This window comes from Eutrema salsugineum, unplaced genomic scaffold (genome assembly GCF_000478725.1).
Source record: "Eutrema salsugineum unplaced genomic scaffold, Eutsalg1_0 scaffold_12, whole genome shotgun sequence".
NCBI lineage: Eukaryota > Viridiplantae > Streptophyta > Magnoliopsida > Brassicales > Brassicaceae > Eutrema > Eutrema salsugineum.
The window spans coordinates 10,012,463-10,038,600 of NW_006256895.1; the positions used below are offsets into that span (position 1 = coordinate 10,012,463).

Genomic DNA, 26,138 nt, shown 5'->3' on the forward strand with positions numbered 1-26,138 from the left:
TCAGAAGCTAACATCAGGGGATCAATGGCCGTAAAGACGGATATGTCCAAAGCCTATGATCGTATCGAATGGGACTTCATCAAACTGGTATTAGAGCATATGGGTTTTCACGGAAAATGGGTCCAATGGGTTATGGAATGTGTGTCAACAGTCTCCTTCTCTGTGTTAGTAAACGGCACGGAAAAAGGAAGAATCATACCTGGAAGAGGTATCAGACAAGGAGACCCCCCTCTCGCCATATCTTTTCATTCTTTGCAGTGAGGTTCTGTCCAGACTCTGCACAAAAGCACAACAGAAAGGAAAATTACAGGGGATCAGTATCGCTAAGGGGCAGCCCAAAACTGAATCATCTGCTCTTTGCAGATGACACAATGTTTTTTTGCAAGTCCAATCTGAAAAATTGCAATACTCTAATGGAAATCCTCTCTGACTACAAGAAAGCTTCGGGAAAAATGATAAACAAGCAAAATATTTGCAGTTACTTTCTCGAGGAAAACATCCCAGGCAATGCGATCTAGAGCCAATATACTGGAGGGAGGAGTAGGAAAGTACCTGTGTCTCCCTGAGAAGTTTGGATGGAAGAAACCCGAGCTATTCAGCTCCATGGTAGACAAAATCCGACAAAGGTCTGTCTCTTGGGCTACGAAACGTTTGTCTATCGCAGGCAAAATGGTAATGCTCAAAGCTGTGCTATCCTCAATGCCCACATATACCATGTCATGTTTCAAGCTGCCTACTGGTCTATGCGAGAAATTTCAATCAATTCTTACCCGGTTTTGGTGGGATTCTAATGCTGAATCAAAGAAAATGTGCTGGGTATCTTGGAAAAAACTCACTAGGGGAAAATGAGATGGTGGGCTGGGCTTTCGAGAGGTGCAAACCTTCAATGATGCTCTCCTGGCCAAACAAAGTTGGAGAATACTCACCAAACCGGATAGCCTTCTCAGTCGCATACTCAAGGGCAAATATTTCAACAACTCCACTTTCCTCGACTGTTCAGCACCGGAATCAGCCTCTCATGGCTGGAAAGGCATTTTAGTAGGCAGAGACCTACTAAAACAGAACCTGGGGAAAGGCATAGGCAATGGCAACTCGACAAGTCTGTGGGAAGACAAGTGGATCCCGGCTCCAAATCATGTCAGACCCATAGGACCTGCAAGGGAGAACATCTATGCAATGAAAGTTTCAGATCTCTTCATACAGGGCACAACCAAGTGGAACGTGGAGAGGATCAGGAACATATTACCCGAGTATGAAACAGAAATCCTAAGCATCAAGGCAAGCGTGTGTGATGCACCAGACAAAATCCTATGGCTTTCTACAACTTCAGGAGAATACTCCACTCGCACAGGGTATCACATTGGCCTGCCAGAAGATACAACCGACACAAGCAACAATGGATTTAACTGGCAGGAATGCATTTGGAAAGGCAGGTTTTCTGAGAAAATCAAGTTACTACTATGGAAGATAGTTCAGAAAGCTTTACCAACAGGTAAAAACCTGAACCGCAGGAAGATCACCACTCAAGACTCTTGTGCACGGTGTGGTGAGACAGAAACTGATCTCCATATCTTTTTCCAATGCTCTTTCGCTAAGAAGGTTTGGGACCTTGCGCCATTCAAAGAAGCAATTAACCTGGATGCAATTAGAGACACAGCATCGGGACTGAAGGCACTAAGAGATTGCGTCTCTCTCCCTCCCGTAGGCCTAAACAACGGCCCTCTCCACCCTTGGATAATCTGGTACCTGTGGACAGCGAGGAATAATCGAGTTTTCAACAACAGACTGTTCTCGGAACAGGAAACAATGACCAATGCGATAAAAGGGGCCAGAGAATGGCAAGCAGCTCAAATACCAAAAGAACTCATCCCCAAACTGAAAAGGAAAACCTGGATACCAACTTTCTCCGAAAACTCTTTCCGCTGTTTCACGGATGGGGCCTGGAGGAAAGACATCCAAGCTGCAGGGCTGGGTTTTGTCATAAAAAACCCCCTGAACGAGGTGATTATTAGAAGATCGATGGCAGTGAATTTTATCAATTCGGCTCTAGTTGCAGAAGGACTAGCGATTCGAACAGCCCTAACCCAAGCGATCGAGATGGATATCAGAAGAATTGGTGTGGCATCGGACTCCAAGCAACTGATCCAAGCCCTGATGCATCGATCTCTACTCCAAGAAATTTATGGAATCATGCAAGATATTTTCTACCTCTCTTCTCTGTTTGACTCAATAGTGTTCATTTTTACGCCTAGAGAAGCAAACGGTTTAGCCGAAAAATTAGCAATGGATACCGGGTCTGTGGTACAGGAGGAAAACCGATAATTTAATCCAATGAATACAACTTTTGATAAAAAAAAAGGTTATCTACTATTTCAATAGTTTTCTACGAAATATATAAAATTTGTTATCTACAGTTTTCTCTATATTCTACAAAGCTATATATTCTACAAAGTTATATATTCTACAAAGTTATGAAACCGTATTCCACAACATATTCATTTTTCTACAACTTTGTAGAATTCTATTTCTATAGTAAACTTTTCGTTCTACAACTTAGTAGATTTCTATTTCTATAGTTAACTCTTTGTTCTACAATGATAGAATACTAATTCTACAAAGTGATTAACTAAATCTCCGAAAATCTAGGATCAGATCTAGGAAATTTTTTTTTTCTTTTCAAGTTATTTATTTTCCAAATTTATTTATTTTTTGTTTAGGAATTTTTTTTGGCGACATTTCTCCTTCTTCTCCACATCTTCAAGTTTTCTTTCTCCTTCTCTCATGTTTTTTCTCACTTTTTTAAGTATTCTGATTTTTTGCTAATTACCTTAAAATATGTTAAGATGAAGTATTGAGATTCCCCGATACCTTTTTCTAGAATCCTAGTAATCATCTCGAACAACAGCAGAGTAACTAACACAGGTCAAGCGAACAAGGTAAGTAACAGACAATGAGAAGAAGAATAATTTAATCTGATTAAAATGAATACAAATGATTTTTATTATTCTGGATAATTTCGATTTTAAGGGTAAAAGAGGATAAATAAGTTGTAGAAGTATTTCCCAACTTCCAAAATTAAAGTATTAAGAGGACAATAATAGTGTTTTATTGTCTTATATTTTTAATTATAGGTCATCTAAATAGAAATTCATTAATTATAGTCTGCATGTGTGATCATGTGGTGGCATATAGTTCGTATAATTGACGATCACATTTTCCAAATTATTTGTAGCATATTGTTCATTATATACAATTATATTTTTGTCAATTTATATTCACTATATGTGGGTGTAGTTCTATGAGAGAAACTATGTGTACTTCAGATAGTTTATTTTGTTCTATGAGAAAAATTATTGTACTTTGTATTTCGTTTCCAACCTTGGAATGACTCAGAAATGTGCTCTTTTAGGGCTTCCTTGCTAGATCATGCACTGTTGGGCCTTTTCGTGAACATAAATGTGGTTAAGACACTCTTTAGGATAATGAGCTTCCCTTTGTTCCAAAATGAAGGATGAAAAAGATATGTCCCTTGAAGACTTTCTGACGCTCTAGTCAAATAAGACAATGTGACTAGACAATGTGTCCCTTAAAATTGATATTGCCAAAGCCTTTGATTCAGTTCAATGGTCCTTTTTGCTCAACACTCTCCTTGCACTGGGTATTCCTCAAAGCTTTGTCCATTGGATCCATCTTTGCATCTCAACAGCATCGTTTTCTGTTCAAATTAATGGGGAGCTCGCTGGCTTTTTTCGCAGTTCGAGAGGTCTTAGACAGGGTTGTGCTTTATCTCCCTACCTGTTTGTCACATGTATGAATGTTCTGTCAAAATTACTGGACAGGGCAGCTGCAGAGCGAAAGTTTGGATACCACCCGCAATGTAAAAGCATCTTACTCACCCATCTATGCTTCGCTGACGATCTTATGGTCTTTACTGATGGTAAACTCAACTCTATGAAAGGTATTATCTCAGTGTTTGAGGGTTTCGGGAAGATGTCTGGGCTGAAAATCAGTTTGGAAAAGTCGACGGCTTACATTGCAGGTGTTACAGAGTCGGCTAGAGAGCAGATAGCAAACCAATTCCCCTTTGCGATTGGCCAGTTACCTGTTCGATATCTCGGTTTGCCCCTTTTGACGAAACGGATGTGTAAGTCGGATTATGCCCCTCTCGTTGAGAAAATTCGAGCCAAAATCAGATCTTGGACTAATCGGTTTTTATCATTCGCCGGACGACTGCAATTAATCAGTTCAGTGCTGGTTAGTGTGACAAATTTCTGGCTATCCGCTTTTCGCCTTCCTCAAGGATGCATAGATGAGATTAACAGTCTTTGTGCTGCTTTCCTGTGGTCGAGACCAGAGCTCTCGCATCACAAAGCAAAACTCTCGTGGCAGGATGTATGTAGGCCAAAGTGCAAAGGTGGATTGGGCCTCAAACCTTTAAAGGAGGCAAACACTGTCTGCATCTTAAAACTCATTTGGCGAATCCTCTCTTCGTCGTCATTGTGGGTCTCATGGATTCACCTCTATTTGATCCGCAAGGGCTCATTCTGGACAGCTAAAGATCACCAAAACTCCGGTTCATGGATTTGGAGAAAACTACTAAAGTATCGAGATCAGGCTAAGGAATTCCACAGGATCGACATCAGGAGTGGCGAATCCACCTCGTTCTGGTTCGATTCATGGATTAACTTGGGATGTCTATTCAATAGGATTGGTTCCAGGGGTTATATTGATTTTGGCATACCTGTTCACGACACTGTTGCAGAGGTTGTGGCGAGACATAGGAGGCGGAGGCACCGTTTGCCCATTTTAAATCAGGTTGAAGATCTCATTGACACTACTAGAGCTCAAATCAGCACAGCAGAATGTGATATTCACCTTTGGCGTCAAAAAGAGGGCTCTTATAAGTCGAAATTCTCCTCAAAAGCTACGTGGAATCAAGTGAGAATCCCATACCCGTCTCTGTATTGGTGCCAGGGTATATGGTTCTCGAAAAGCACGCCAAAGTTCTCATTCATGGCGTGGCTCGCTGCTCACGATCGTTTAGCCACTGGAGATCGTATCTCGAGCTGGAATCATAACGACTCCTCCGTTTGTGTCTTCTGCCAGGATCCGTGGGAAACTCGGAACCATTTGTTCTTTAATTGTCCTTATGCTGCTGACGTCTGGTCCGCTCTTGCTCGGGGAATTCTTCGTCAACGGTATACCACAGATTGGGACACCCTTGTCCAGATTATCTCAGCTCATCCCCAGCATTACCTGCAACAGTTCATCACGTGATATCTGTTCCAGGCTACCATCCACTCTCTCTGGCGGGAACGCAATCAACGCAAGCATGGTGAACCACCATCCCCTGCTCTGCGTCTCATCAAGCTCATCGACAAGACGGTGAGGAACCGGCTTAGCACGGCTCAAAGGAACGGGGGTCCTCGCTTTGCTGGAAGCTTGGAGTTCTGGTTTGCGACCCACGCAAGCCCTTAAGCTCTATTTTTGGTCTAGTTTTCAAATTCTTTCAAAATGTTCCAAACAATTTAGCTCTCATACAACAGAAGCATTCTTTGTAAAAATGTATTTTTTTTTTAGATGAATAAATTTTACATTCTTTTCAAAAAAAAAAAAAATTATTGTACTTTGTATTTCGTTTCCAACCTTGGAATGACTCAGAAATGTGCTCTTTTAGGGCTTCGTTGCTAGATCATGCACTGTTGGGCCTTTTGGTGAACATAAATGTGGTTAAGACACTCTTTAGGATAATGAGCTTCCCTTTGTTCCAAAATGAAGGATGAAAAAGATATGTCCCTTGAAGACTTTCTGACGCTCTAGTCAAATAAGACAATGTGACTAGATGGAGAATCCGATTTTTGAAATGAGAAATAAGGTGGCAGTTCTATGTCTTAATTAGTGATATGACATAGTTTTACCCCTAAAATTTTTAACACTTCAAATGCACATCAAATACACAATATTTATTATGGCAAAGATCAAAGATCGAGATTAGACAACAATTATTTGAGAATAAAGTAGAGCAAACACGAAATGGTTTTGGTTGTTTGTTTGATGTGAATAGTATAAAAAACGAAATGAGAAACGATTAAAACTTATGAATAAAATACAGTTAAATTTCAGGAAAATTTGTAGGAATCAAAATACAAAAATTAGCGAATCAGATAAGGAAGTGATTGATTTGTCTATATTTTGCATCATTTAAGCTGCATTTTAGAGTCCAAATATTGTGTTTTCTCATTCATTTTAGGTCTTTAGGCATCAAATTAGGCTATAGGGTTTGCATTAGGTCCCAAAGAGTTTTGCATGGTTTGAAGTCTTTATCAGGTGCTTTAATTTGGAGGCTATTTCGGGTTCAAGAGATGTGATCAGGAGTTGAAATGCTGAAGAAAAGGGGTTAAAAATGGTGAAACCCACTTTAAAGAGTTTCTCGGCAAAAGCATGTACTGGTTGGATCAGTTTATCGGCTAAAAATTTTATCGAGTGGTTTTTATCGGCTAAAAATCAGTACCGGGTGAAAATTCTATCGGGTGAAGTTTTATGCCAAGACCGGAAATTTTTATCGGCTAAAAAGCTTACCGCAGTACACGTTTCTCGGATATTTTCCTTACCGCGGGAAGCATTTCTCGGCTAAAATCGATTTTCACCTGCTCGCATCAAAGATTGCAAATCCGGGGAATCTTCTGGTCCGAATAAGTTAATGGGGTCTTCATCAAAGTTGGAGGTGATCAAGTCAAGATCCCAGAGTAGTTAGAATCACAGAATTCGGAGCAGTGAGTAGAGAGATATCGCTACCGGGAGACACACCTGTCTCACATGCATTCAAGAGCCGATCCGATGAGTTTCAAGTATTACGTGGGACGATGCCTTTCTAGCTCGAATCAGGTTACATGGTCTTCATAAATATTTGCGATCTCTGAGTGCTCTTTTCAGAAAACCTGAGTTCATCCAATTTTGAGCTGTGGCCTGGAAGATATTGTCTCTGGAAGAGACGTCGGTCTAAAAGCTGATTTTCCGGTCGTTCTGATGCGTCGCAAAGATGAGCAATCCGGGGAGCCTTCCACTTCCCAATCTCCGGTAGTTTCTTCACCAAAGTTTGAGCTGAATGAGTAATCTTGATCGTGGAATTGGTTTCAAGACATTTGGAGTCGTGTGCTGAAAGTTATTGCAACCGGGAGACGAGTTGATCGGTACAAGCCTAAGAAGTTGCGATACGCGCTAAGTGTTTCTGCAAGCCTCGGCATTATTACCTCGATATGCCTAGGCCAAGGCTCGTCCCTTGAACCTCTTTGGACCAGACCTCGTGCTAACCCCTTGGTGTATTGAGGTCGAGGCATGCATGCTAAAGGAGCAAAGCTGAAAACGACTAAGTGTTGGACGTGAACCTCGGCTTCAAGACCCCGGCATTGCATGTCGGATTTTATCTGCCTTGATCCCTTGACTACCAAGCCCCTCAGCATTGCATGCCGAGGTCCCTTGTCACAAACCCAGATTCAAGAATAAGTTGACTCGGAGAATGCATGTGGAGATGGATTGAAGACTAGGGTTCATGCATGTTCTTGACGTGTTCTTCATGAGAACTTCATCTTGATCTTTACTCACGTGCACCCCTCGACATCAAGACCTCGGCTTCACTCTCTCACACACTGAGGTGCTCACCCGACGACCCAAGAAGAGCGCTCAGTACCCGGTTTGTTCCGGGCTGACCCGCAACACTGATCTCTTACTATAAATAGATTTTAGGACCAAAAACCTAATCATCTTTTATCTTATCTTATTTCCTACCTGTTTTAGCTTTAAGAACTTGCTTCTTTTGTGAAACTTGATGAATCTAATCTGATATCTCGTTTTCACGTAAAGATCTTGTTCTCTTCCTTTTCTTTTATTCACCAGCATCAAAGTTTCTAATCATGACTAGCTACACGTCTTGCAAAGGATTTAGTGAGCTTGTTATGATTTGTGAGTAGTCCGCTCAAGAGGTTTTAGATAGGTAGATTAGGGTGTTTCCATGATGGATTAGCGAGTTTAGGGATTTAGTCTTGCATGTTTCTTTCTCTAACTGATCAGATCTCTAAGCTGGATCCATGAACATCACTTGCGGTCCAGATCTAAGACATTTCTCACATCAAAAGTGTTTGTAGAAATATCTAAACCAATCGGTTAGAGGTTTAAGAGTCTTTCATCATGAGAGTGATAGTTTGTTCTTCTTAAATGACTTATTGAACTGGATCTTAAAGCTGACTGATTTAGGCTTCTCAAAAGGGATTTTGGTATGAAAGAGGATCAGTTTAGATGTTTAATACCTTCATGAGAGGATTAACTTATTTTGAGTTCATGTTAAATGAATTTGCTTGATAATATTGATTCATTAACTCGCTAGTTTAGCTTGGAAACACCTGAGTCTTTTATCCTGTCTAAAGCCTCTACCTTTATCATTTGCTTTGTTACTTGTTGTTATTTGCATCTTCATCTAGCTTAAATTTCATTACTTGCTTTATTTATGTCCTTTCTTGCATTTCAAGTAGATAAATAACCAAAAACCTTGCTTGATCATTTTGACTTAAGTTAATAAGCAACATAGATTATTGCATCTCCACAGGTTCGGTATGATAACCTCTTGTACTACAAGACAGGGGATTGATACATCTATAAAGGCTGAAAAGTCTTAGTTATCAGTGACTAAAAACTATTTCTAGAACTATCTATTCTATTAAAACAGAAGCACTTTTAGTGCTTGCATCCAAACACTCCTAACTTTTTTTTAAAAAAAATAGTTAGTTGAAAACTGTTTTAAGATTCTCCTATTTTGATGCGATATTATTTTTTTAAATTACATTTCTTTTATATAAAATAAATTCTGAAAATTAGATATCAATTTAGATAATTAAAGATTTCTTTAATATATGTTATATTTAATTAAAATTTTAAATATTTTTTAAAAATTTTCAACTAAATTTAAGTCTAAAAAATCAGATATTAAGTTATATTACTTTAAAACAGAATTAATTATATAAAAACTACTACTAAAATTAATTATAAAATCAATAATTATCTAGCATTTATGCAACTGTAATATAAAATAAATATAACTTTAATCATTATTTATAATAACATAATCTTCATATATATTTGCAATTATAAATATTAGCTAACATTTTTATAGCTGTATTTATATATATTATATTTGCATATTCAAATAAAAGAATTATGGTTAATCAACTAATATCTAACTAAAGTCCACTATAAATTAGGAATTTTTGCACATAATTAGAAAGTCCATTAAATATAAAAAAAAGCTTTGTAAATAATTTTCTAATGCCTAACTAACCTAGTTTAGAATTGGGATCTTCGTTATTTGATTTTTGAAAGTTCTGTGTGTCACTGTGTCGTCTTTTTCCTAGAAACGAGAGAATACAATTACAATATTTTCTAATCATTTTTATCGTTCATTGGTAAGTTATATTTAGATTAAGACTTTATTTTATAGTTAGTGATTCTTGTTAAAATCTATCCAATTTTCATATTCAATCATGGGTTTGTTTAGTTACAATATTCCTGTTGTTTTCTTCTCTTTTCTGATTATATAAAGTTTTAAATAATTTATTTATTTTATTTTAACTTCATACACATATGGAGAGATTTTAGAAAAGAGAACAAGTTGTGTCCTCATCTCACAATGATTTAAATGATCGACCTAATCTATCGTTGGATCCTGCTGATCAGAAAAGAATATCAGAATATCATCTGAATCAAAGGAATGAGGTAATCCAAAGTTATTTGATTAGAGATCCTTTTCAACCTCGTGGTAATATTTTCAAACAAATATTGATAGGAGACTATTGAGAAGGTTTAATTCTGCTTAATTTAATCAATATCCGAACTGGTTAGAGTATAGTGTGAAGAAAGACGCAGTTTTTTGTTGTTATTTATTCAGAGACAATGCTGGTAAAGTTGCAAAAAATGACTGAAAGTTTCTCTAGCTAGAATAAGTTGAGAAATATTTCTGAACATGTGGGACATGTTAATAGTTTTCATAACAATGCAAAACGGGTTATTTCTCCACGAACTTTATGCCTTCTGAAAATCCATACACAAACTATTGAACCATGTCTATAGCTACATGAATTATTTAAATGCGGCCAATTTCACCAAAACCGTAAACTGTATGAGTTTTCCATCAATGTTTAATGATGTAGCTAACACGTGGCATACCGGTTACAACATCGTTTTGATGGATTTTTTTTTTATAAATTCACTTTTTGGGTTTTGAACACGTAACATCTAAGTTAGTAGCATAACACTTTACTAATTGAGCTAAAGACATTAATTGATTATATTTATTTAATAATGTTTATATAGATATCCCATTACTATTTCTCTCTCTGCAGGTCTCATCATCATCATCGTCCCACTTTCTTCCACAAATTATTAACACTGCTTGGCACTCAAGCTTCCTGCAAAAAACCGACGTCAATGTTGGAAGCCATATTGTCTCCATAACCACCTTCCTGCAAATTGTCTCCACCACCTCAATTTTCCAATAAGACTGACTCTGTCTTTTGTTGTCAATGAAGCACCATAAACTACAACATCTGTCGGATCCAGCAGCGGCGGATTTGGCCTTGCGTCTCCGTCTTGTAATCGCTCAACACGCAAAACCCAAGATCAATAAATATCTTGCAAAGAGAGAAATAATACAAGGGATATCTATATAAATACTTTTAGATAATTTTAATTAAAAAATGTCTTCAACTGAGTTGGTAAGATAAAAAGTAATTAACATGATGTTTATGTGTTCGAAACTCTAAGAGTGCATTTAAAAAAAAAAACCATCAAAACGACATTGTTTAGGGCAGCTGTAATTAAAAAAACAAAAATCCGACCAAATCATATACCATATTAAACCGGTATGCCACGTGTCAGCCACGTCATTAAACATTGACGGAAATCTCACATCGTTTACGGTTTTGGTGAAACTGGCCGCATTTCAATAATTCATGTAGCTATAGGCATGGTTCAACGTGTATAGATTTTCAGAAAACATAAAGTTCGTGGGGGAATAAGCCGTTTTCCCATGCAATAACGAAGTGTGAAAACTTGATGAAGCAAATCCAGTCTATCGTGCATGCTCTGCATAAACAAGATGATATTAAAAAGAATGAGTATCAAGTTTGGTTAAATGCTTCTATTGATGCTTCTATTGTTGCGATAAGGGTTACCATTTCGTGGTCATGAAGAGAAAGAAGAAACTGCTAATAACAGTAAATTTGTGGAACTCTTGAAATACACTGCTGAACAAAACAAAGTTGTGAGTGAGATTTTTTTTAAAAAATGCTCATGGAAACAATCAGATGACGTCTCCGCAGATTTAGAAAGATATTGTGCATTTTTTTTTTGCAGAAGAGGTAGTCAAAACTATTATTGAAGAAATTGATCATGATGTATTTGGTTTTTTGGTAGAAGAGTCTGCATATGTTTCTTATAAGGAAGCAGTAGTGTTTTCGATTTGTTGATAAAAGTGGAATAGTCAAAGAGAGAATCATAAGTATTACTCATGTGAGCGAGACACCTTCAGCATCTTTGAAGTATGTTATTGATTCTGTGTTTGCTAAGTATGAAGTAAGAATTTAAAATGTGAGAGGATAAGGTTATGCCATCGCAAATAATATAAAGGGTGAGATCACTAATCTCAAGGGAAAACACATCAGCATATTATGTCCATTGTTTTGCTCATCATCTTAAACTGGTTGTAGTGGCAGTTGCCAAAAAACATTTTGATCTTGGAGATCTTTTTGATATGATTTATCTGTTGTTGAATGTGATGGGAGCTTCATGTAAAAGGAAACATATGCTTCAAGAGAGTCAAAGAGGAACGATTGAGAAGAAGTTAATGATGGTGAACGCAATACTGGGAAAGGGTTAAACTAAGATGTTTCTCTTCGAAGACCAGGGAATACTCGTTGGAGTTCTCACTATAGAACTGTATTGCATTTGGTTGAGGTTTTTTCTTCTATCATTTAGTTGCTTGAGTATGTTCAAAATAATGACATAGAAGACTCAAAAAGACGTCAAGCACATGGTCTCTAGAGATATGTTAATAGCTTTGATTTTGTGTTCTATTTACACTTGATGGTACATCTTTTAGGACTCACATATAGTTTGTCCATGGTCCTGCTAAAGAGAGATCAAAAGATTTTGAATACAATGTCATTGGTGAAATCAACTAAGAGACAGCTGCAGAAGTTTAAGAATGATGGATGGAATTCTCTCATGATGAAAGTTTCTTCCTTTTGTAAAAAATATGATATTGAAAATGAGGAAATTTTACTAACCCAAGGAAGCCAAGAAGAAAAAAAGGAGTGACAAATGAATATCACTATAAGGTCAATTGCTTATATGCTGTTTTGGATTTGCAGCTTCAGGATTTCATTGATCACTTTAATAAGGTGAATACTGAATAGCTTATTTGCATTGGTTCTTTATCTCCAATCGATTCATTCTCTCAGTTTGACCAGTCAAAGTTTATAAGGTTATCGAAGTTCTACCCATCCGAATTTAGTTCTGGAGAGTGCATATCTCTTGAGCAACAACTAAATATTTATATTGATAATGTTCAAAGTGATGAAAGATTTACTCGTTTACAAGATCCTGGAGAACTTGCTCGTATGTTGGTGAAAAACCGAAAAGATATGTCATTTCCTTTAGTTTATAGGCTTTTGAAGTTGATTTTGATTTTCTGTTGCTATTACAACTGTGAAGAGATGTTTTTCAGCAATGAAGACCGTGAACACAGATCGACTCAATTAGATGGGAGATCAACTTTTGAATGATTGTTTAATTTGTTTTGGCGAGAAAGGTGTATTCCAAACTATTACAAATGAGTCTGTGATGAAAAGATTTTAAGATAAAAGATCATAGAATGATTTTATAAGGTAGAATGATTTTGTAAGAGTTTTATATTTTTATAAGGATTAATTTTAAATATTCATATTATAATTATGTTCTTATCCCGGTTAAAAAAATTTCTGGATCTGCCACTAGTTTCATATGTTCATATATGAAGAATATTAATTAAAAAAAAATTAGAAACTGATTCATATAAGTGCTTCAAATTTTTATAAAGAATGTTATATTGGCATTGTGCAATTTATGACTTGAATCGCCTTAGTACAAACTCTTGTTGATTAAGGATAGTTTGTCATAGTACTTTATATAAACTAATATTTTGATGAATATATTAATCCTAAGACCATAAACTAGATGATCAAATCTACTTAAAACAATGAACACAATGACAAGTGAAGAACTAAAAGACCATTCTCTACTTTAAAAGATCTGATTCATTGGCATGGATCGATTGATCCATAGAGGAATCAATCAAATGACGTGAGTTTAAGATTTTTTGTAATTTTTAGATTCAGTGTTTGGACCATGCTTGTGAAGCTCGTGATAGAACTGTAGAGAGAAGAGAGAATGTTCTGATCAGGTTATGTTTAATGTGGTTTGGATGTCACAACTTAAGGGATGATAACTGAATATTTGAGAGTACCCACGTTTTGAGATCTCTTCCTCGTGCTTGGTTCTGCTTACTTGAGGACAAGAAAATGGATGATTTATAGATGGGGTTTAGATTGACGTGAACTTGTCAGAAAGGCTCTCAGCTAGAAAACAGATTTGGCAAGTAATGGTTGATTTTATAGATGGGGTTTAGGGTCTTTTGGATTCCCAGACGCTCTGAAAGTTTAAAATTATTATATAAAACCAATGTTCAAGGCGCTTGTCGGGCGGTCGAGATCCGCCTAGCACCTAACAAACAAATCAGAGATTAATTAGAGATTAATTTTATTTAATTAATATAAAAATTAACAATATTGAATGGTTAACTATTTTTTCCTAAGAAAATATATCAGCATAACGATGTAGTATAACACTATACAGTGATAAAAAAAATGAGAGGCTATTCCTCCCAGAACAAAAGGGTCTAGCAGCCATTTCCAGTTGTTTTGCTTAGTGGGTTAGTGTTAATATTCTAAACAAAATATCTTCGGTTCGAATCACCAATCACTCATTTTTAGTCTTTTTTGCATATATTTCAAAGAGAGCCAAAATATTTATTTTGTCGTTGATCTTTTTCTAGCGACAAAAACGATTTTGCAAACCTAATCTATGGCAGCCATCTTTTTTAGTTGATCGCGACAGTTTTTCATTTCATATTAACTGGATTTAACAGAAATTGATAAATCCAACCGTAATAATCATAATTTGAGCAAAAATATCAAGACTTGGAAAAGAGGAAGAAGAGAACATACAAGAGAGAAGGATCGGCGGCAGCTAGCTCTGGTGGACAGAGGACTGGTTTTCTGATGAATTTTTTTGTTGGAACCCAATATTAATAAACATTTGGACTTATAATATTGAGTTTGTGTGTGAATAAGAAATGAAGTTTAATAAGTAAATGGGCCTTATAAATTCATTTGAGATTTAGGTTTGAGCCTATGGAAATGAAATGTTCCTATTGGCTATAACTAAAAGTGGAAGTTTAGTGGAAGTGTATTTGTCCCACATTGCTCACCAAGGAGAAAAATCTCTTATATATATATGGCCTTCTCACAATAAGGGTCAACAGCATTGTGGAAGTAAAAGAGCATTATGCAAAAACACATACGCGCGCCGCCGCCGCCGCCGTCGCCGGGCTCGTGCTCGTTGCTCGTTGCATTTTTTAGTTGGCTCTTAGGGCTCTTGGGCTCTATATAGCTGGGTGTGGGTCGTGGGCTTCTTAGTTCCTGCGAAATATTTTTTGCATATTGAAAGGATAAATCTTAGGAAATAAAAGATTGCGTCCAGATAATAACGGAAGATTTTCGAATTCCTTTTACTTGCAGAAAAAGGAGAATATTTCGTGAATATTCCTTTTTCGCCAAAGCTTATTCCTTGCGGATCAAGCTGAACTTTCCAGTATAAATAGACGCCCTCTTCTCTCATTCTACATCATCGAATCATAATCGAATTCTCGAATACACCAAACACACAGCAAATAATTCTTTCCAGCAAATTCCTCTCGTCTTAATATCGTAAGTGTCTCGAGAGCTATAGCGTAGTATTTAGTTCGCAGATTCTATTACGGGTGTTGCGTAATAGTCTCATCACGGTTGTATCTTGGGATTCAAAAATCGCAACAAACTGTCACACATTACGGACAATTTATTGAGTTAAGGAAAGAGATCATATCTTGACTCCGTGTTTTCGTCTGTTTTCAATTGGTTTTCTAACTCTCGTTTTAATCTCTTACCTTAACATATCGTTTATAATATTGCTATTTTCTATTCGTGATTTCAATCGGATTTTCGCGGTCCTACATTTAAAAAAAAAAAAAAAAAATCTATGTTATTTGTGATTAGCTGGTAAAAGGGCTGTTTTTCGAATCTAAAACATCCGAAAAACACTAAGTATAAGCCATGTAGGATAATTTACATCCCGACAGAATTCTGATCAATTAATTATGTCTGTCAAAAATTTATCAGAAATTTTCGACGAATTTCCAACCATTTAGGATAAAGAATTTTAATTGAAGTTTTTTTAACAATGTACGATTAACAAGTTTATAAGGTATTTAATGTATAACAGAAAACTTAATGAATCAACATGAACCAACATATATCGTGTTTTACATAAATCAGCTTGACAACGAGCTTAATATTTTATAAACAAACATACAGTAGTTCTTATACTTAAAGACTTTCGGATTTTTCATAGGGTATAAGAAATTAGATAGTTTTGGAGTTTTTTTCTATATTTTAATAACTTTGGTACCATCATTTTTAACCCTAAGTAGTGTATGCATTTGAAAATTTTTTGCAACTTGAGGTTTCAAAACCTTAAACGGGTCAGAAATCTGACAGGAATTCCGCAGAGATTTCCAATAAATCTAAAATCAAATGTTATAAATCAATTTCAAAACATTTATTAAATGTATGTAAAATAATTCTGTTGTCGTCAGGAAGCGGCATGATTTCTAACGATTTTTCTGTCTCCAGATCACCTAAAGTTGGTCGAGAAACCATTGGGAATCCTGACATATTCTCGGGGACAGCGGGTTTTTTTAGTTATAATATTAAGCTAATTTCAGGGAAGACATGAAGAATTTGATTTCAGGAAACACATTAGCAAAAATACATACAATAAATACGTTAACAACTAAAAAAGAGAATTATATATGTAACTCTCACATTCCAAAACATCATTACAGTTTGTTAAAATATAACAATTCTACGGGTGAACCTCTTTACTCATCCCCTTGTTTTCTGACCAATAAAAAAATACCACCTGATTTAAAATAAAAATCAATATTATCTCAATCAAATAATTAAGGTAAGTTGATATTTTTATCACAAAAAATTAATAATTTAATATATTTCAAATAAAAAATCGAACTAATCATTAAAATAATTCTTTTATTTACTCCTTCTTATTTTAACCAATGAAAATAATCCAAATAATTAAATTAATTAAGATAATTTGTCAAAATAACACATTTTAAAAAAAAATTCTAATGGAGGAAAACTAAACCCTAAATTGAAAATAGTGAACCCAAACATAATATTAAATTTATTTATAATTTATTTTTGATAAACAGATTTTTTACATAATAATTTTTACTGAAGGTAATTTATCAAAATAGTACATTTTAAATTTTCTTTTCTAATGGGGGAAAACTAAACCCTAAATTAGAAATAGTGAACCCAAACATAATATTAAACCCTAAACATTAATCCGTAAACCCTAAATTCTAATTTGGTAACCCTAAACATAAAAATATATATCTTTTATTAGAATTTAGGGTTTAGGGATTAATGTTTAGGGTTTAGTTTTTATTTCTAATATTTTTTAAGTTTACAGATTAGAGTTTAGAGATTTAGATTTAGTTTAGGTGGTTTAGGCGTTTACAAAATAAATCACTATGTTATATATATTTTTATAGAGTGAAACATATGAAATACTATGGTTAGTCATAAATAACAAAATTTTAATATTATAAAAAAAAATAGATTGAAAGTATAAGTTACACACAAAAACCAAAATACATCTGATAAATATCAAATTTAAAACATTAAAAAATATCATATATTCGAATTAAACAAAAAAACATTAGTTTGAAGATAAAAAATATTAAGTCATAAATAAAAACTAGAAAAAACATGCATTATGTATTTCTATGATAACAAAAGGGAAAAAAGTTTAAAAAAATCCTCAATTATTTAATATTTGTCAGTTTCCCACCTAACTATTTGCATTGCCAGAAAAATATAGATCTAATTTTTTTGTCCGAAAGAAAACCCAACATTGTTTTAAATTCTATTTTACTACCCACAGTTTAACAGCTGTTAACGAGACTAACAAAATCGTTTAACTGTGTTAATCTTCCGTTACACGTGCTAATTAATCGGGGAAAGCGGCCGATTCGTGTCTTAACTGCACCTTCTGGTACCGATTAGTGTCTGTACTTTGTTGTTGTGCCTACACATCCCCGAACTATGCAAAATGTGAATATTCATACCTGAACTCAAATTTTTTGGCCGAATCATGCATTGACTCTTAACCCGTTAGTCAACTGCGTCAAATTGTTAACGGATCTGACTCATATACCACGCTGGAATCTCCATTGGAACAAGAATATGATACTACGTCGTTTTGAATAATTAAAAAAAAACAAAAAAACTTGCAGCCTCCAAGAATCGAACCCTGAACCATTCCCATTTAACTAAGCCCAGAAACCAGTAGACCAAATGTATTAATTGATAATCTACTGCACGCTTAAACAATTTAAACGATCCCACACCACTTATTGATTATTCATCTTCTTCATCGAGGTCTGTGTTAATATGAGAGCTATTTTTTCCAAAACCAAAATCAGACACTTTGCTCGCATTCGTCGACGTATAATCAGATCTGAGGATTAATCTCGTCTTCGTTTTCTAGTGGGAAAAAATAATCGGATTTGGGTTGAGGGAAACAAAGCCGGAGGTATAAATCAAGGAATCCTCCATGGATGATGGCGCTCTAAACCAACTCTTCTGCCGCTGATTTCACAGTTTTGCTTCTTCCTACAGCTTTGCGAACGATTCATCAAAGAAGAAGTCTGATTCGTTGGTATTGGACGATCTGAGTCGCGATGGTGATATCTTCGCAATGTATTATTTTTTTTTAATAATGGGTGTACGATTGTTTATATTGTTTAAGCGTGCAACAGATAATTGATTAGTACATTTGGTCAATGAGAGTAGTTCAGGGTTCGATTCCTGGAAGCTGCAAATTTTTTTTTTTAGAATTATTCAAAACGACGTCGCATCATATTCTTGTTCCAACGGGGATTCCAGCATGGCATATGAGTCAGATCCGTTAACAATTTAACGGAGTTGACTAACGGAGTAAGAGTCAATGCATAAATCGGCCAAAAAAATTTGAGTTCAGGTATGAATATTCACATTTTGCATAGTTCGGGCATGTGTAGGCACAGCAACAAAGTACATGCACTAATCGGTACCAGAAGGTGCAGTTGAGGCACGAATCGGCCGCTTTCCCTAATTAATCGTTGTAGAATTACATTTTTATCCTCATAACAGCTTCAAAATCGATTTAGGGGAAGAGAATTAGAACCCTAATTTCATCTTCTCTTCAAATTTTCTCAGATTCGAAAAAGAAATGGAGAGAAGCCAAAGCTCAGGTTCTGTAGCAAGCAACGTGAATGTGCGATGGAGTTCTGTCTATAAATGTGGGAGGTCGAAAATCATTCTGAAATCATGGACAAACGAAAATCCGGGTAGAAGATTTAACAAATGTGAAGCTCACGGGTTCCTATCATGGGTCAATGAAGAAAAGCCGAATGGTTGGCAAAAATTTAGCTTACTGGAGGCGAGGGATGAGATTCATCGACAGAAAGAGGATGTCAAGGTACTGAAAAAGTCTTTAAAAACGTTTAATAACCAAATTATGAGTGGGACAGTAACAGTGAATCCGAAATCTGTTAATTCGGATTGTTGCATCGAAGAAGAGAAGAAAAAGCTTGAAGAGGAGAAGAAAAAGCTTGAAGAAGAGAAGAAAATGCTTGAAGAAAAAGTGATGGTATTCAAAGAGGGAAAAATTACTGCGTTAGTTCATGGTTATCTCTTGGGGAGGTTTCATTGTTGTTGTGGGCATGTTCCTTGCAATTAAAAAGCTGGAGTAGGTGTGATCTTGTTTGTTGCTATTGTTGTAGTTTGATCATGGATTGTGTTATTTTCTTGTGTTCTTTGTTGTGTTCTCTTCTTTGTAATATCATCTTTCTACTTATTAATCAGACTAGTTTCACAAGTTTTTCATAACAAAGTCTACAAGTTTCACATTCATGCCAAAAGTAGTTCAACAAGTTTGACATTCATACCAAAATTAGTTCAACAAGAGACAAATATCCAACCAAAATGCATTCCAAAAGTAGTTCAACAAGAGACAATATCCAACCAAAATGCATCCCTAAAGTCGAATAAACCAACACAACAATCCAAAAAACTTGAGAATGGTCCTCGATAGGTAAAACATAAGATCTCAGAATGGTTCTAAGGGTTGTCAGGGTGCCATACATCGAATACTTGGTTATTCCAAGGAGACATAAAACAGATTGGGGGTCTAGGAGAAGGAGGCTGGGATCCACGACCTCTGCCACCACCATTGTCATGAACCTTGTTACGACTACCCCGAGGATGACCACTGCCTCGTTTTGGTGCACTTGGACCAGCAACTGCAGGTGGAGCGGTTGCAGATGGATCATTTGGAGTAGATTGGCTTGCAGAAACAGTTGGTGTTGACTGACTTTGAGCTGCTTTATACCTTTTAGGTGCATTCTGGATACTCCATGGATCATCATTCTGTCACAAAATAAACCAAGCAACTCAAACACAACAAACAAGCAGTCCTGAATTATCAAGCAACTCAAAAAACAAGAAACAACCAAGAAACAAGCTCAGACATTACTCGATGCTTACCTCATCCTTTCAAGGTCTCCCTCTTTTCCGTTTAGGAGCTACTTCGACTGCTCCTGAGGTACAAGTACCTCTATTATGCCCAGTCCTGTGAAAATTAGAACATGTCACCGTTCTTCCATGCCGAATGACTTTATGAGGCTGAGATGATGACTTATGTGCCTCCAATATCCTAGCATACTTCTTTGGACGCTCTCTTGATTTCCTTTTGTCTGGTATTTGGATAGGTTCTTTTCCTGTCCTCTCCCACAACCTATCTCCATTCACTGGTGCGGTGTTGTCCATGTAGGTTGCTATCCAATTAGTTGTCAAGAAGTATTTATCTATGTAGCTGCAGCATAATATAGTAGAGTTAGTTCGATGTCACGAAAACAATTTAAAAATGAAAAGAACTTAAACATTTAAACTCACTCTTCTGGATCATGGTTGTTTTCAGTTATCACGTGAATGGCATGAGGACAAGGTATTCTTGTGATGTTCCACTGGTTAGAAGCACAATGCCTATATAAGAGATTCACAGTGAAGCTTCCACGGCCTTCGACAACCTCAAACAAGTTCTCACCACTTTTTATCACCGAGCATAACTTACTCATCTTACAGTTTGCCTCAAATATCTCCATTGCATGTGGTGCAAACCTTGTTATACACTTCCTTGCTTTCTCACCCCTTTTTGATATCCGCTTCATGGTCTGCCTCCTTATTTCCTCTAGCATGTCAATCACAGGCATCTTCCTTGCATCTTTGATTGTTCTGTTGAAGCTCTCTGATAAGTTGTTGCAAACATCCTCACAAGCAGCATGACTACTAAAGAAAGCTCTACACCAAGTCTTCGGTTCTGTTTTTTTCAAGTCTTCATGTGAAAATTTATCGTACTTCTCCAAAGCGGCCATGTTGTACCGATAATCTCCTTCAGACCCACTAAATACAATTGGCCAAAAATACTGCTCATGCTCATACTCACCATACACTTTCTTCCAGTTCGCAGAAATATGTCTAGCACAATGGCGGTGCTCTGCATTAGGTAAGACATCTGACACAGCATTAATCAACCTTTTTTGCATGTCCGAGATAATGGTAAACCCATTGCCGAAACCTAAATCCAAATCATCCTTCAACTTATCAACAAACCAACTCCATAATTCATTATCCTCCACTTTAACTATAGCCCAGGCTATGGGATAGATCCTATTATCCGCATCCTTTCCAACAGCTGCCAAAATCTCTCTTTTCAATTCCCATTTCAGAAATGCTCCATCGAGACCAATAATAGGCCGGCAAACCCTTTTCCATGTCTCTCTAAGCGGCTCAAAGCATACATAAAACTTATCAAACCTTTGCTTACCGTCATGTAGAGGAATGGTGGTAATCTCTGCATGTATCCTTTCATTAGACCGATGGAGTTCTTTCTGATAATCCCAGAGCATTGCAAACTGATCCTGCTGAGTTTCTATCACGAAATTCAAAGCAATTCTTCGTGCTTTCTGGCAAACCACTTCAAAACTGATAGAGTATACCGCAACATGATCGCATCCTTAATATCAGTCCACTTTAGCCCTGGTCTTCTTTTCGCTTCATTTTTGAATAACCTTCCTACAACTCCTTGCTTCAACATTCTAGCTTTCGAATTTTTGCCGTGGTTGTGCTTATCAACATAAGTCTTCACCATCCACTTATGTTTAGGCTTCTCAAAAGAGCAGTAAATTCTCCAATCACACTTCTCATTCGTGCAAATAGCTGCAAGCCTATTACGCTCCCATTTATCCAATATCACATCATAGTTTGTTTTCAAGACATACCGCAGAAGCTGATCTTTGAACTCTTCTCCATTATTAAACGTTTGCATTAACCACAGATAGGGAGGCTTCTCTTTCGAATATGTCTTTCTTGATCTGACTGTTTCCTCATGGTTGAAAGTTTCCCATTCTTCATTTGTATCTACTGCAAAAATCAGGATGCTCAGGATCCACACATTGTCTCTCAAATTAATCCTCATCTATGTCATCACCAGCCACAGCTTCACCATCAGTACCATTCATGTCAGCATTATTTACCTCTACTGCAACCTCAGTATTCCCAGAACGCATTTCTTGCTGTCGGATTTCCTCCATAAAAGCCACCACTCTAGCATTACCAGATTTTTCCTCTACAGGATCTTCACCTACATCGACTGCTTCATCTGGTTAATCACCACCATCAGAATCTTCACTACTAGATTCTTCACCATCAGCTTCTTGTTGTTTATATTCACCATCAGCTTTTTCTTGTTTATCTTCACCATCAACTTCTTCTTGTTTATCTTCACCAGAATCTCATCCCTCGCCTCCATTAAGCTAACTTTTTGCCAACCATTCGGCTTTTCTTCATTGACCCACAATAGGAACTCATGAGCTTCACATTTGTTAAATCTCTACCCGGATTTTCGTTTGTCCATGATTTCAGAATGATTGTCGACCTCCCACATTTACAGACAGAACCCCATCGCGCATTCACGTTGCCTGCTACAGAACCTGAGCTTTGGCTTCTCTCTATTTCTTTTTAAAATCTGAGAAACATTGAAGAGAAGATGAAATTAGGGTTCTAATTCTCTTCCCCTAAATTGATTTTGAAGCTGTTATGAGGATAAAAATGTAATTCTACAACGATTAATTAGCACGTGTAATAGAAGATTAACGCAGTTAAACGATTTCGTTAGTCTTGTTAACAGTTGTTAAACCGTGGGCAGTAAAATAGAATTTAAAACAATGTTGGGTTTTCTTTCGGACCAAAAAATTAGTTCATATGTTTTTCTGGCAACGCTAATAGTTCAGGTGGGAAACTAGCAAATATTAAATAATTGAGGGTTTTTTAAGTTTTTTTCCCAAAATAAAACTTATAAATCTAATTATATGTAGCTGAAAATTCCAAAACAGCACCCAAAAATGTTAAATGATTAAGATTTTAATCAACTGCCTAGAGCCATCTAAGACCGCCTACAGCCACCTAAGACCGCCTAGGCAGCCGTCTAGACCGCTTAATAAGAACGACTTTTAATGCTAACACCTAAGAGAGATAATCATCATGGTTTGTTGATGCCTAGAATGCTTTTTAAAACACTGAAAGGATACATTCATCGATATATAACTGGCCCACCAAATGCTGCTACTCCAGGAAAATAAATTGGAAGATATTCTATAACATAAAATATAGTTGATGGAAATATTTTTTTAAGATTGCAATGGATAACCGGTATTTGCTATTCCAAAAACTCGAATATGATCAACTGTAAGTGATCAAATACATAAATCTTGGAATAAGGCACCAATTCTTCCATAATTGACAAAAGAAAAGTAAAAATTAAGTAAAAAATATTTGTAAATGTATCTATAATAGCTCTGTATGTGGACGTTTTAAATAGAAGACTAGCAAATGCAAATGGAAGGAGGTGTTGCATGAAAATGTGACAATAATGACTCTTCACCCCACAAAACTTTCATTCTCCAATATCAATATAATTACAAAGGTTAGATGCATATCCATCTGATAATTTTATATTCGAAGAACTCCTCCTTTGAAGGTGCATCTAACGGGGAAGTGATTTTCCGTTTGCCGTTCCATGGAGGTCTTTCTGAAAACAAAAATCTGGCAAGCCTAATCTGGACTTTTAGATTATCTTTCATCTTCTCTTTCACATTTAGAACAGTGTTCATGATGATGTCAATTTGTTTTTTTTTTTTTAAATATGCATGAAATCCAGATTATGGCGTAATAGATGGTTCTTCCAGTATGGCAAATACCAAAACAACTATTTTTGTGCCGATTGTGGTACTCTCCACAACCATCAATGAGATAATTAATGGTCATTACCACCACATGAAACCGTCTTCTCAACACCGAAATTACTCAACTGAGTCATAATTTATCTATTTCTTTGGGGTGAACATATGTATGTCAGAATAAATATCATAGATTTATCTATTTCTTTTACTAAGAATAAAATTGTCTGAAAAGCGTGCCAAATATTACGCGACTAATTTTCATCAAATCCATAGCTATTCTTCACAAGTTTTTGAGCTAATTATCCCTAACTTGAAAAATAAGCCGCATTTTTTGTTTTTCTGAAGTTGATCATCTTAAAGTTTATTTTTATTGATGTCTTTTGAACAAACATTCTTGGTATTTAGCTTTTCAACAAATTTTCCTAGAAGACTCATGTTCTTGTCAAAGCCTCTTCCATGTTCTTAGCGATTACTCCAAGTGCTTTCTCATACTTCTTCACCAAATCATCTAGAGACCACCCTCCAACGGGATCAACGGTGAAACCCCATTCAATCACGCAACCTTCAGCGTCTCCACTATCGTCACGTGGCAATATTTGCACCGTTGAGACGTAAGACTCGAATCCAATGTTACTTTCCACTATCTCGTATGTCAACAAACGCTCCACTGGATCGACGGCCACCAGCTTCTCCTTAGACCATCCCACGGTGGATTCTACGCCGATGGACCGTATAGAGGAGCCGGAGCAGAATCTGATGCAGCCGAGTTCACCGTTGATGCCGTGGACGCCGTGACACGTGGTGACCGTTGGAAGCCATTTATGGAAGTTAAAGAAATCGGTGAAGAAAGGCCAGATTTCGTTGGGCTTTGCTTTTTTGAGCGTAACTGACACTTTGGCTTGCCATTTTTCTGGGTTTGAAGCTTTATCCATGTTAAAGAGAGAATCGGTAACAAAACAAACAAAAAAAAAGAGAGTAAATATGAAAACAAGATATTGTGTAATATTATGATATTATATTTATGCAATAATCTCGTATGTGAACAATTCGTGTTTATGGGAAGTGTACTAACAATTGGAGAGTGAAATTTTATAGTAAAGGTTCTTCTCATGAGTAAAAGATATGAAGAATTTATGCTCTTAGCTTTTGATTTTGATAATATCCATGTCTTTAGCAATTGTAACTGTTATTCCTTTTTGGGAATATAAAAGATATAATGTCATAAATGGTGTTTTATTTGGTGGAAAATATAACTACATAGTAATGTACTTTGCACTTTTTAAAAAAACTTACTAATACAAATCCAATGAAAAAGGCATTTTGTGATTTTTTCTAAATGATAAAATCCAAGCAATTAGTTTAGATTCCATAACATTTGAATAAGAAGAATCATTTGTATTAGACTTATTGAATCGATATAGTTGAAAGTTTATTTATATATAACTTACGATAGCAATTCTTTCAATTTATGGATTTAATAAAATTTTCTTAAGAAAAATAACTAAACAACACTACAGAAATAATTACCTTAAAACTCAAAAGAAAAACAATTAGCGTGAGAAAAAAAAACAAAAATCAATCGTCTTTTATGATTAAACAAAATATGAAAGAAATAAAAATTGATCTCGTCATCTCAATTCCACAATTGCCTATCTATTGATGATACAAATCAGTCACTCTCATGATATCATCACTAGAGTTTTTAAGAGTTTTCTTAGGTGGTATTAGTTGGTAAATAACATCAAATTGTTTGCAGTATACTTTTTGTTGATGCCGTGGACCTAGTGAGACATGTAGCGATTGAGAAATTGTGAAGAAGGGGCCAAATTTGATTAGATTTTTACCTTCATGAGCATAACTTACACTTTACCTTGCCATTTTTCTAAGCTTGAAGTTTACTCCATGTGAAAGAGAGAATATAATAAGATAGAAGGTAATTGAAATTTAAGATCTGATGCTATGATGCCAAATGCCAATACAGTGAAAAAATATGGACGCTTTTAATCTCTTAATATTGATACGTTTGCCAACTGTTATTATTTGAAATATAAATTATATGAAGTGGTACCAGTGGAATTCTTGACATTATAGCAATTTTTTAATTTTTTTAGGGAGGAATTTTTTAAAAATGACCTAAAATTTCATTTGAAATGCAAAAATAAACTTCTTATTCAACTAAAGCAAAAATAATCCAAATGGATAGCAAAATTACAATAACATTTTGTATATAAAAAAAAACCGAAGTCTCGGTTATAATTTTTTGAAGTCTATTGCATGCTATAGAAAAGTTTGTTTGTAGACTTCATCTGAAGTATACTTTGTAGCTAAATCTAAAATTTAATTTTTAAAAATAAAAAAATAATTTGGTTTC

The 26,138-nt window shown here is 35.8% G+C and overlaps 2 protein-coding genes and 1 pseudogene across 2 annotated transcripts; 1 reads left to right on the top strand and 2 right to left on the bottom strand.

Annotated features, from left to right (window-relative positions):
* The first annotated feature begins 11,351 nt into the window (after positions 1-11,351).
* LOC112089303 lies at positions 11,352-12,903 on the top strand (annotated as a pseudogene).
* Positions 12,904-19,589: 6,686 nt separating this feature from the next.
* Positions 19,590-22,338, bottom strand: LOC112089210. The gene is made up of 6 exons (XM_024160191.1): positions 22,175-22,338; positions 22,018-22,133; positions 21,599-21,950; positions 20,424-21,512; positions 20,124-20,343; positions 19,590-19,898 (listed from the first exon to the last, which is right to left on the bottom strand). The coding sequence occupies exons 1-6, from the start codon at positions 22,336-22,338 to the stop codon at positions 19,590-19,592; spliced, it is 2,250 nt and encodes a 749-aa protein (XP_024015959.1).
* A 1,839-nt stretch (positions 22,339-24,177) lies between these two features.
* LOC18025750 (lachrymatory-factor synthase) lies at positions 24,178-24,799 on the bottom strand. Its single transcript, XM_006408806.2, has one exon. The coding sequence runs from the start codon at positions 24,697-24,699 to the stop codon at positions 24,199-24,201; it is 501 nt and encodes a 166-aa protein (XP_006408869.1). The 5' UTR covers positions 24,700-24,799; the 3' UTR covers positions 24,178-24,198.
* Positions 24,800-26,138: the final 1,339 nt, after the last annotated feature.